The following is a 12264-nucleotide window of genomic DNA, read 5'->3' as shown; positions in this document are numbered from 1 at the left end:
AATTAAAAATGAAAACCCTGACATAGTTCTTGTAGCTTAACCAACCCCTTGAGAGTTAATATCTTGGTCTAAGGAAGAAGAAAGTGAGGCTGCTTCCCTGCAAAGAGAGAGAAGTGCAATAATGAGGCAGTGCACACATTTAGTAGGGCAAGGAGTTTTGCAAGACGTGAAAAGAGAGGGATGCCTCTTCAAAACACCAGCAGCAGGCTTGAGTAAAACTATTTTCTGCCAGTAAGTTGATATCTTTTTCAAATATTTTTTTTAACGCTTTATTAAAGAAAACTCATAACTTGAGTGCTCTTTCTTTGCATGGAAGCACCAAATTAAAACTTTTACAGCCGTCTACAAAAATAACTATAATTCCTGTGTTGGCTGGTTCCATATTTGTTATGCAAATACTATTACATCATTTTTGGACACTGCCATGGTCTGAGGCTGCACGATAAATATGATTTAGCCAATTACCGGAGGCTTGGCCACAGTTGCTGATCTTGAGTGTCTCATGATGTGCGGTGTGGTCAAACGCACGTACCCCCCTCTCCCTGTTCAGCCGTGTTTCCTGAGTGTTTTTATAACATTCACTTCAGAGACAAACTATTTCTACTCTTAAGAGTTTAAAAGTCTTAAGCAAGTCTTTCAAAACACCTAACTGACTTCAAAACCACCGAGTACTTCAAGTAATAACGTGGCATTAGGCTTTATTTTCGAGACAACAGCACAGGCCCAGCTCTTATTTTCAGTCTTTCTCACAGCAAGTGCCAGGAATGGGTTTTTTTGTTTTTAAGCTGAAAGAGCACATCGCTTAATGACTTGCTCCAGAAACCTGCAGCTGAAGAACACCCTGGCGTGCAAAGTTACCTCAAAACGTGGAGCTGGAAACGCCGTCCCTGTGGTTACAGGGCAGGTTTAGCCCACTGAGCTGACAGACCACAGCCTGGGGGCCTGAACCTATTCCCTCCTCCCCGTGTAGTTTCCTATCCTTGCCCACACAGCTGGAAACACCACCTTAGAGCCAAAAATAAAAGTTCACGCCGCGCTGTAGAAGAGAGAGGTGGTGGTTTCTCAAGCATAGGGCTGAGGAACGACAGCGCAGGAGCCTGAGGGGGGGCGGGGGTGGAGGGGGTCTGGCACAGGGAGCAGGGCCACCCTTCACTAGCTAAGGGCCCTGAGGTATAAATAAATAAATAAATAAATAATAGCGGGTTTTTACAAAGCACAGGGTGTGGGTGAAGAAGAAAAGACGCGGCCGAGCGAGGAGCTGGGGTCCCCCCTTCCTGCCTGAGGCGCTGCGGTGAGGCGAGGAGAGGCTGCCCGCCCCCGCTGAGGGGAGGAAAGGGCGGGAAGCGCCGGGCGGGCGGCGGCCGTTGGCGCGGGGGAGGCGACATGGCGGGGGGCGGCGGGGGGCCGCGCTCCCCCCTGGCGGCCCTGCTGGGGCTGCTGGCGGCGATGGGGAGCCTGGGTGCCCTGGCTGGAGGTACCGGGGTGGGGGGGAGAGGCGGGATGTCGGCGCTGGGTGCCCCCCACCCGGGCACGGGCTCCTCAGAGGGCGGCCTGGTGTCCCTGGAGGGCGTTGGAGGAGCGCCCTGCCGCTGAGGGGAAAAGGCCCCCGCAGGTGGGGTGGTGGGGGCCCAGCTGCGCCCCGCTCCCCCCTCACCCGAGCTCTGCCACCCAGGCCTGAAAAAAACAGCACAAATCCTCATGATTTTCACATCTGCGGGGGCCTCTCCTGACAGAAACCCTCACACCTCACCACCTGCCCACAACTTCTCACAAGGCCGAGGCTCAGAGGTGCCTGAGGACTCAACAACCCTCCCACGGTCACCATGTCACACCCTTCTGGTTCTCCCTGGGGTCACTGCCAAGAGCCTTAGCTTGCCCGTTCGATTTCATAACTATTTTATTGGCTTTTTGTAAAGGGAAGGTCTTGGCTGGTTTGGAACCTGGTATATCAAGACAGATTTGCGACCTAGGTGGTAAAGCAGCAGAAACTGGCAAGTCAGCAACAAACGGGAACCCTTGTTTTTAAGAAAAGGGTGTGGGGAGGCAGAAAAAGTACAGCAAGAGACAGAAACTTGCTAGGGGAAAATAAATGGTTAACAATCGCACATTTACATTTTGCTCTGTAGTATTCTAAGTCCTTTTCCCTACAGTGACAGCTGTTCCTGAGGAAAAGCAACGTTCTGTTGATCTTATCGAAAATAATTGTGTTTATGGCAACACCAAACATGAAGGTAAACCTGTCTTTTTTATAGATAGATAGATAGATGATCTATATAAAGATATATATATGTATGTCTTACTGGACTTCTAAAATGGAGTTTTAAGTGCAGTGATCCTTATGTAGACACTGCTACCCGTGGCAGTGACATAACTAAGCTAAGCTAAACACAGTGCCGGAGGCTCCAGAACATGATCCCAACAGCATACAGTAATGAGGGGGGTTTAGTAAGACATTTGTCCCATGGTGCTACTATAAGCACTTAGGGAAATTTAATATGCTTTTTGTAACCCTGCAAGATGATTTGTGTGGGACTCCCCTGTCTCCTACACAGTCAGCACCAACCCCGCTGTGGACAGTTCCATGACATAAATAAGAACAAATGGACATAAAAGATCAGCCTTACACTTTCCAAGTCCCAACGTGGAAAATAAACCTTGTATTACATTAAATATATTTTTGGAATTACTGTTTTGGTGATTCAGTGTAAGCATTTCACGTCATTCACCTTATTCTCTTGCATTGCAGTTAACGTGTATGTTAAGATGTTTACAAATAGCCCATTTCTAGTATGTATGAATTTGGCTCGTTCTCAAGAAGAAGTAATAGATCCCAAGTATATGTGGATTGGTCCAGATGGAAAAAATTTAGAAGGTTAGTCACTTTGTACAGACCTTTGTTCCATTCTGCCTGCCTTAGCCATTTTTTTCCTGGTCACCAACAGGCTTTTTACAGTACTTGTGCACAAACTTAGAAACAGCCTTTGCCTCAGAGTGCAGGGAGGCAATCAGGAAAATATGTTGAGACAGATAAGTAGTTTCTGTCTTCTATTAACAAGGGGAAAAGTCAACCACAAATGGCTAAGGAGATTACTGTACATGAAATCACATTTTTTCCTTGTTTCTGTTGATGCCACCCTGCAATAGGAACGTGGGTCCAAATAGTCACTGGTCTTTTGTCAGATTTTTCCATGAGCTCTGACATTAGGCTATGTTTCTCTTCTCTCTCTGAAATTATCAAAAGCTGGAGATAGAAGGAAACTTGCAATAAATCCTAAAGGTCATAAATTTTAGATTATTTCAGACTAACATGAATCAGTGTCATTATGTACAAGAGCAAGATCTCATCTTCAAATGTTCTAAATGAACACAGCATCAGAAACCAAACATTTCCAGTAATCAAGTATTTCCTGTTTCTATTCTAGGGCAAATGTATGTGAATCTTACAGAAACAGGAAAGCTGATGGTGATGGGTTTTAAGGAGTCTATGTCTGGAGCCTACACTTGCAGTCTTTCTCACAAAATTATAGAAATTACAACACAAGAAGAAAGAGAAATGTTTGAGGCATATAAATTCATGGTATATGGTAAGATTGCTGCCTAACCAGCAAGCTAATGCACATAGCCTCTGTAGTTTGGTGGGTTTGTGAAATGCACGTTTATTGCAAGGCTTGATTAAAAAAAAATATAATTAATGTTTTATCCCAGAATAGAAAATATATTTTTTATATTTATACACACACTCTCTCCCAGCTTTGCAAAAAGTTTTAAATACTTCTACCAGGAATATATGGCAATGCAAAGAATAAAATAATCTCTACCCTTAATCAGAACAAAGTGAACTACAACAATTCCGGTGATACCCAAGACCTGAAAAGGAAGCTCATATCTGAGTGCAGTCTCCTGGGAGGGAGATTACCAAACCAAAGATATGCTGATGCAGAATGAGCCTCTTCCCAGCTGCTCAAGCTGCACACTGAAGCTTTCTTCCACCATTTGTAACCACCATTCACTAATATCACCTCCCTACCCACAAAATATTCCAGTATTGCTTGAGAAACACTAACTTTTACAATAATTTTTTAAAACATCCACTGCTCCACCATAATTGTGTAGAATGGCTTTGCATAATCCCAATCCATTTCAGTTACACAAATATAAATGTGCTATCCTGTGTTATTTCACTATTTGCTCCCTTTTTTGTTTTAATATTTGGGAGCAGAGCCTCGTAACATAAGCACATAAATTCCTGTATATTTCAAACTAAAATGTCTCTTGACTATTTGAGTCAGCTCTGACAAGGACAAATCTGTTCTGTTATGGTTAATCAGTAAGCTTTATTTATTTGTTTACTTTTGAATAAGAGCCTGTACTTTAGATACAAAGTACACTGATAGCAACGATAAGGTTCTGTATAAAATTGCAGCTGTGATTACACCGCAGAACTCACACGCAAACCATTCTCTTAAAGCCTACAGGGAAGCTGACCATGCGTATCAGGTGTTTGTTCGCTTTACTACGAAGGAATGCGAGCTAGCAGCTAACGGCCAGTTCTTTGAGGAACTACAGAAAATCTTAAATAACATCATCTCTGATCTGACATGTCACATCACAGAATCATCCTACAAATGCCATTCTGTCAAGATACCAAAGCAAGGCCTCCTGCATGAACTATTTGTTACTTTTCAAGGTAACAGACTTCAGTATTTGTTTGGGAGGGATCATTTATTTTTATAAACAACCTGCAAATACTATAGATAACATCTGAAATACATCAAAGTCAAGTATACCTTTGGAACTTGTTTCCCTGCTTTCTTTCAGAGTCCCTGTATTTTTTCTTACTAGCCCACAGATGGAGCTAAAATGCAGTTTATATGTTGAATGTGTAGTATTGTATTTCTTACAACCTTCTCGCGAAACAGTATTTTCAAGGTGTGCAGTTGGAAAGGATTGTTGAAAGGAGATAGCTGGTAACATGCCATGATTTTTTTCACTGATGTAGTTGTAAAAGGAAAATGGTCATATTTGGGGTTTTGTCATTTGATTTTTAATAAGTCTGTGACCTCTGTGGTTTTGCTTGATTCTAGGAAACTGCACAGAGGTTAAAAGCAAGAGCCTCACAGCTCCCCAATGGTAATTCCGATGTGGCTGTATTGCCTTGCAAACCAGGTTAAATCAACCTTGATGGCTGCCCTAATTTAGACATGGTTTATCACTGAGGGAAAGGAAGTTATTCATTAATGCTTTGACCACATTACCTCCTGTATGTTCTCATCATGTGCCAAGAAGCACCATCCAACAGGTTATGGAACAGTTTGGTGGCCATTCTCCCCACAGTAAAGTCAAGCAACGTTTAGAACAAACTGAGGACTCAAAGGTTTCTAGTTTACGTAAAACATCAGCCCTTTAGGTAATCTGAGTGTACTATGTGAGAATTTGGTTCCATTCTTCCTGTCAGCTTAGCATATTTTTCCCCACATTATTTTATTGGTTGACCTCTGACTCTTACTGGAACAAAGTGATTAAGGTAACTTTATAGAAACCACCAGGAGCAAATACTTTTTTTTCCCCTTTTATCAGTCACTCATTTTTCAACGTTCAAATGCACCCGATCAAAAGAACTGTTTCCAAACATGATCTTGACTGCAGACAGCAACAGGTGAAAGAAAAAAACCAAACATCATCTTCACAAATTAGAAGCAAAATTAAGCAAATACAATCAGGTGAAGCAAGCAAGCACCATAAGATGCTAAAAGCTGGAGTGCATTTTATTTGTCCATGTTTTCTGAAATGAACCTAAAGATACCTGCTTGAGGTATACGAGTTCATTGCAATATATTCTTCAACACACCCACATGTATCTTTTTTTCTCCCTCCACCCATAGTCAATCCTTTCGCACCAGGATGGGAAGCAGTTTGCCATCGGGTTCCTTACGATTGTGAAGATGTGACAAACATGAGAGTTGAAGAGGTTCTGTGTCAGCCACCCGTCTGTCTTCTCTGCGTATTTAACACAAATCTCTGCCTTAGCATCTACAGATTTGGCTGATAGTAATCCAGCTTCACCCAGATTTTATGGGATTAATATCATTGTAAATGACAATTCATGGATTTCAAATAATTCGGTTCAGGATGGAGAACTGTTTTTTAAAGTCAAATTGATTCGAACCATTAAAAAAAAAATCAGGCTGATTATTATATTGGTATACTGGACTTCCACTTCTCTAAACTAAATCTTTGGTTTATGATTTGGTAAATGGAATACAATTTAAAGTAGTTGGTTTCTAAAAGGTGTTCTTTCTGGCTTCCTAATGTTAAAACATGCTACCAGATTGAATACTGGGTCTGATTCCAGGCCCCTGAAGCCGAAGGAAGACTCCCAGTTAAGGTGACAGGCCAATGTATGTGGGAATAAGGACTATAAAGTATTTAGTGATACTTTTAAATCAAGAAAAAAAACAACTGACTATTTTTTATTCTTCCAACGTTTCTGAATTTTAGGCAAGAGATCGAATTGGAGAGTTTTTCAGTAGGCAGACATATGCTTTGAAGCACGAGTTTCAAACTGTTCCTACAATACACTACGTGGACAACAGTTTCTCTGTTACTCGCATGGACAGTTGCCAACCAGGTTTTGGGAAAAACGATCTCACCCACAAGGACTGCGCTAGTTGCTGTGGTAAATATAAAATACATTGATTTAAATACAGCTTATTAGTGCTGAGCACGGGTTTCTCTGAAAAGTATTTGGTAAATATCAAATGGAATGATATTTCCATTCATCTTTTGGAAAGATATCCATATTGCAGATTTAAAAACCCCCGATAGGAACAAAAACCAAACCAGCAGTGTCTGTCAGTGTGTTCGCAGGTGTGACTATATTTCCAAATAGAGTAAGTGAAAGCAGTGAAGTGTTTTTTTTTTTTTCTTCCAGGTCACTGGTGAGCGACTACGCTCAGGATATAGAGCACATAGGAAACAATTACCTTAGTATTAGTGCTACTAGAAAACTCTCAGCTGTTTCAAAATATCTTTTTGCCAGCAGCACCTACTGCTTGCTGTGGAGCTCAGGGTATTTAGTAAGAGGCAGGCTCAGTGAGCTTGGGAAGGATGAGACCTCACTTACAGTGCTGGGAAGGCACAGGGTGCTGTCTGATGGTCCCAGCCCTGGCTAAAACACTGACTGTGCTCTCTTCACAGTGGTTTGTGATCCTGGAACTTACAGTTCTAACAATGAAGTGACCTGCCGGATTTGTACAAGGCCTCGAGTCAAAAAGTATGGAGCAAGATCTTGCTGATAAACTGATGACAGAAATGGGAAAACCAAAGAGCAGCTGTGGAAGCATTATTGGGTTTGTGATGTTCTTTTCGTTTTTAGCTGCCAAATCTGGATTCCTACATTCCTTTTTGAACAACTGCAAAACATCACCATTCACAGCCCCCTAGATTTTCTATATTCAGGGACCACTTTGACTGGAAAAATGATGCATAATCTGAAGGTAAAGCAATTCAATGAAAAAAGGAAGTTTGTCATGTGGCTGTCAGTGCAAAGAGTCGGTTTCTTGGTGGTGACACCAGGCCACAGCTTTGTGCTGCAGTTTGCTCAGAGAGCATAAAGGAGCCATGAGCAATTCAGGGAAAGATGGCAGAGAATTGTAGTGAATTATGGGCCATAATGACACACGCCAGAATCTATAGGAGCAATTTCTAGCAGATATTAATAGAAGTATTTAATCTTTGTGATTTAGAAAAACATTAAGTGCCCTTCCCTTTGCTTTTCCCCATTTCTTCTGCTGTGTCTGAAGTGTTCCATCCTGCCCTGTGCAGAACTGTACAATGCACCAGTTAACGGTCCCTGACCCACCCCGGGCTGTCTGTATTGCTCTGCCAGGAGGAGCTCTGCTGAGGAGCAGATACCAGCAGAGTAGAAAGTGAAATCAGGGCTCTCAGAGACAAGAGAGAGGGTTAATAACAAATCCTACAGCCCAGCAGTCAGGAGAATTAAGGACCCAGCTTTTACGTTTCTTCTTGCCTGCCGCCCCCCAGAAAGAAGCGGGTGTATCCCAGGGAGGGGATGCAGAGAGGCTGCAGAGCCTCCTCTGCCTGCTTGCTGCTGCGTCTTTTCCTTCAGCTGCATCAAATCCCACTGGCAGTGCTCTGCTGGCCCCAGGTGCTGTGCTGTATGAGCAGATGAGCCTCTTACACCAGCTGTAAATTCCCTCTCAAGTTCACCGGATGAGTAACGAGTCAAAATACAAGTTGCCAAAGCACTGAGATAATGGGAAAGTTTTCTTTCCAGAAAAGACTTCCCCTGGTCTGCTTTTGAAGGTTAGCTGCTGGATCTACAGCTGGATCTGCAGCAATGGATCATTTTGCTCATAAAACGCTATTAGTCAAGAGTATTTTACTGCTCTCAAGAGCTTCATGAGTAGCCCCAACTACTCACCAGCCCCTGTACGGTGCAGAGCGGGGGCTGTGTGAGCCTGCTGGAGCCACCAGCCTGCCACAGGCTTCTGAAGCTCCCGAGGTGCAGCACCGGACCGCGGGCTTTTAGGACGTGCTTTTAGGCTTTGTAAGCTCTGTCCCACTGGGAGCTGCTGCCTTCCAGGCTCGCTCTGGGGAGGGACACCAGAGAACTCCCACCCTTCTTTCCCTCATGGAGCACAGCCAGCCAGCTCAGTCCCTTTGGAAGCTGCTTGTGTGACCCCCCACAATCCCAGCACATGGAACGCCGTGCCCAGCTACCCGGCACAGAACCATTCCTTCCTTTTTCGCACTGTGTAGGACTAAGTCAAGCAAAAGAGCACCTCCTACTCCATAACTGTGACTTCTTATGGCATCTAGAAATTCCTTGGTGGGTATTCATCCAAAAATCGACCAGATTCAACCCACTTTAACTTATCCATTTTGACAGGAACACAGCAGGAGATGGTACGGGCACAGACCACGCTCCGAGCTTTTCAGAATCATTACTTATTAAATACTGATGAATAAAATGTACTGTAACGAGCATTTAAACTGCCTGTAGGCTGATTATCTGAGCTGCCAACTGGACACTGTGCATGGCTCAGGCTTATACAGATTAAGCAGACGGGCTCAGCAATTGCTGCCTGCATCTCTTGGCCTATTTCACAGCAGAGGAATGCCACGTGCATAAATTATTACGGGGGGGTGGGGGGTAGAAAGCAGTAAGTAGGTACTAAGTGCAACGGCGAGTCACAAATGAACACTTGCTCCCTCCTCCCTCTAAAAACTGGAAGTATAGGAAGCTCTTATAGTGCCTCAACTTTTTCAGTGGGCCTTAAAAGTAGAAAAATAGGTCAAATATTTCAGTATTGCATTGCAGAGGAGTTTTTGTCATTAATTCTGTGGAGACTCATAAAAAAGGGATGTGAAATGGCTTCACTCTGACCTTTCCTGTGTGGAAGTTCTCTCCATCCAGCCTGAGCTCCCCGCCTTCACTGCCTGTGACAGGCCTGAACACAGCTGAATCTTTTATTTATGACACACCATCCCCGGCAGCTCACTCCCTTCCCTTCTCCTGAGCTGCTGAATTGCTGTCACACTTCAGGTTTTACAAATTGCTGTAATCAGCTCTCACTTCCCCTCACCTTTACTTTTTATGATTGCTCTCTACCTCCCCCAGCTGCAGTAGCTCACGAGGAATTGTGAGAGCCTTCCTCACTGCTTTAAATCCTCTTCTTTTGCTCTGCTGTGGTTTTATACACCCTCCTCCTGGAAACATGGGCTGTAGCTGATGCTTTCAGCACAGTGGGGCAACCCCAGTTACTCCTGCGAGGCTTTAACCAGCCCCAGCCATGCAGCTTTAATCTCGCTTTCTGCAAAAGACAATCACTATACCTCAAGACTAGCAAGGAATTCTGGCAAATAATAAATTTACAACTTTAAACTTCCTGTCCTCTTCTCCACGCAGACCTCCAGTCACTCAGTGCATCCCACAGGCTGCACACCAACAGCACAGGAGCACTTTTACAACATCCATAAACGACAGAAAAAAAAATCTGCTCTCTAGAAGCCACAGCCTGTTGTTTTAACATTAGAGCTGCCTTTTTCGCAGCCTGGAATAAACCACTTGAGGAAACACTTAAGGAAACACATGTTAAAGCGTTCACTGTGGAGCCACCTCGCCGGTTATGGGACCATGTCGGCTGGGGTGACACCTCCAGAAGGTCACCTTGTAACTCCCGGCAGCATCTCTGTTAACCCACAAATGAGTGGTTCCTCCAAGTTTAAGTCAACGGGAATTGAACAGGTCTCAGGGCTGGCCGAGATGCCAGCATGACGCGCTGCAGCTCGTTTCAACCTGCTGGAGAGTGGCAGCCTGCTTAGCAGCTTGTAAGGAGTGGGAGCAGGTGCCCAGGGACTGGCACATCCCAGGAACCCACCGCACCCAGGAATCCACCAGGAATTCCCCCCAGGATCCAGTCTCAGAGCTTCTCTGGTGGGAAGTGGCTTGAAAACAAAGCCTGGCCAAGAGCCAAGGGTGTCACCTCTGTCCCCAAGAGTCCCCAGCTGATGCTGCAGGAGCTCTGGGCTGGGTGGCACGGGGATGTCCCAGGATGCAGCTCCTGGCCTCGTCAAGGAGGTGTGTTAGGACAGACGAAATCCCACGGGCAGCCACACTCTGGCGGAGGCAGGAGGAGGACTGGGACGCCGCGTGCCAAGGGGACCCGTGGTTTTGCTGAGCCAAAGCCAACGGCTGGCAGCCGAGGGGCTCACATGAAAGGCCAGGTCTATTTAGGTACAGCAGCCGCGGCGAATTCTGTGATGGGACCGATCGTTTCTATAAAATTATGCATATTTTCAAGTGCTCTGCTGAACTGGAACTGGAGGAAAAAAAAATAATAAAAGGAGCTTGTGCTGCTTTCTGGCACCTAAATCCTGGCCTGGAGCAAGGCCGTGGGCAAGCGGTGGGGACTGCAGCGCCCAGCCCAGCGATGCTCCCGTGGGAGGACGGGATGGACACAAGCCCCAGCTCATGGATGGGAACCCACATCTCCCTCCAAAGCAGGAAAAGCGCCTGGAAAGATGCCGTTTCCCTCTGGGAAGGGAAGCTTTGCAGGTCCCTCTTTTATTAACAGGCACAACCTGTCTTGAAAGAACGAACCTCATCTTAAAAGAACGGCCATCAGAGAAACGTTCCCTGGGCTCAGCCAGGCCCAGCTCACACGGGGGTCGGGAGGGAAAATCAACAGTGAGTCTGGAGGGCAGCGTGTGGAAGACAGCCACACGCCCGGGAAGAGATGGTTATGATTTTTAGCTCTGCTTTGGTTTCCCATCCACTGAAATTAAATTTCCTCCTGCTGAAGTCCGGTGACCACATTTTCTGCACAGCACCGCTCCTACAACAAGCAACATCATCGGATTAATGAGTCCTTTGCAGGCACTGAATAAGTATGATTCATTATTGGCAGCAATGCCACTGTAAATGGATTTTTTGTGGTGAAAATAAATAAATAAGGCTACATAACTGAAAGGCCGTTGATGAAGCGTAGACCAGCTTTAATCACAGTGTAATTGCTGCCATCAGTTCTAATTATTTATAAATATTTTTATAATTGTGGAAATTAAACAATTAGACATCCTTCCTTCCCTCTTCTAAATCTAATCAGTTAAAAGTTCAGGATGGAGTCTGGGGCCATGGCTACTGAACACACTTCACTCACAGGCTGAGAAAAATATTGCTTTACCTTTCTTCTAAAACACACACCGCTGCAAAAGCAAATGGAGCAGAGCCACCGGCACTGTTGCTGAAAGGATGGACCCGCAGCCATGGCGCCCACCGGCAAGCTCAATAAACAGCCGAATTTCCACAGAGCCCGAGGCTCGGCAGAGCTCAGCTTCCCGGGAGCATCGCTCCATCCCTGGGCTGCCGGGTGGGAGGCCAGGCCAGGCGGGCAGAGGAGGCATCACTACCAGCGAGGAGCTGGTTCTTGCCTCAGTGGCACATTTTCCTCTGTGGTGGAGAGGCAGAGCAGCCCTCCGCGGGCAGCCGGTTCACTACCCACCAGGTGCGGGTGGGCAGAGCACCTTGGAAGTCAATAACAGAGATTTACCAGCATGCTGGAACGGTACAGAAGGAGGTCACGCTGCTAATTCTCCCGTTGCTGATCCCAGCGGATAAATCCACAGTACATCAGGAAATGAATTACCCAGAAACACAGTATTAAAATGGATGATTATACTTCCTCGCTTAAGGAAAAGTGTTGACTTTCACGTGGAGGCCCCTGCACCCAGCGACGCCAA

The 12264-nt window shown here is 45.3% G+C and overlaps 1 protein-coding gene across 1 annotated transcript; it reads left to right on the top strand.

Moving 5' to 3' along the window:
* Window positions 1–505: 505 nt before the first annotated feature.
* Window positions 506–9009, top strand: ZPBP2 (zona pellucida binding protein 2). The gene is made up of 9 exons (XM_056362735.1): window positions 506–528; window positions 1233–1291; window positions 2151–2231; window positions 2747–2872; window positions 3423–3584; window positions 4469–4687; window positions 5883–5968; window positions 6499–6676; window positions 7198–9009. The coding sequence occupies exons 1-9, from the start codon at window positions 506–508 to the stop codon at window positions 7293–7295; spliced, it is 1032 nt and encodes a 343-aa protein (XP_056218710.1). The 3' UTR covers window positions 7296–9009.
* Window positions 9010–12264: the final 3255 nt, after the last annotated feature.

Source organism: Falco biarmicus, chromosome 17 (assembly GCF_023638135.1).
Source record: "Falco biarmicus isolate bFalBia1 chromosome 17, bFalBia1.pri, whole genome shotgun sequence".
NCBI classification, from domain to species: domain Eukaryota; kingdom Metazoa; phylum Chordata; class Aves; order Falconiformes; family Falconidae; genus Falco; species Falco biarmicus.
Note: the sequence above shows the minus strand (reverse complement) of the source record. Positions and strands in the feature narration are given on the sequence as shown.

Bases quoted from the DNA above. Each gene is read 5' to 3' on its own strand.
- ZPBP2 (XM_056362735.1), top strand. From the start codon at position 506: ATGTGCGGTGTGGTCAAACGCAC. The intron at 1,292-2,150 runs GTGAGGCGAGGA...TTTTCCCTACAG, and splicing joins TTCCTGCCTGAGGCGCTGCG to TGACAGCTGTTCCTGAGGAA. The intron at 5,969-6,498 runs GTTCTGTGTCAG...TCTGAATTTTAG, and splicing joins CAAACATGAGAGTTGAAGAG to GCAAGAGATCGAATTGGAGA.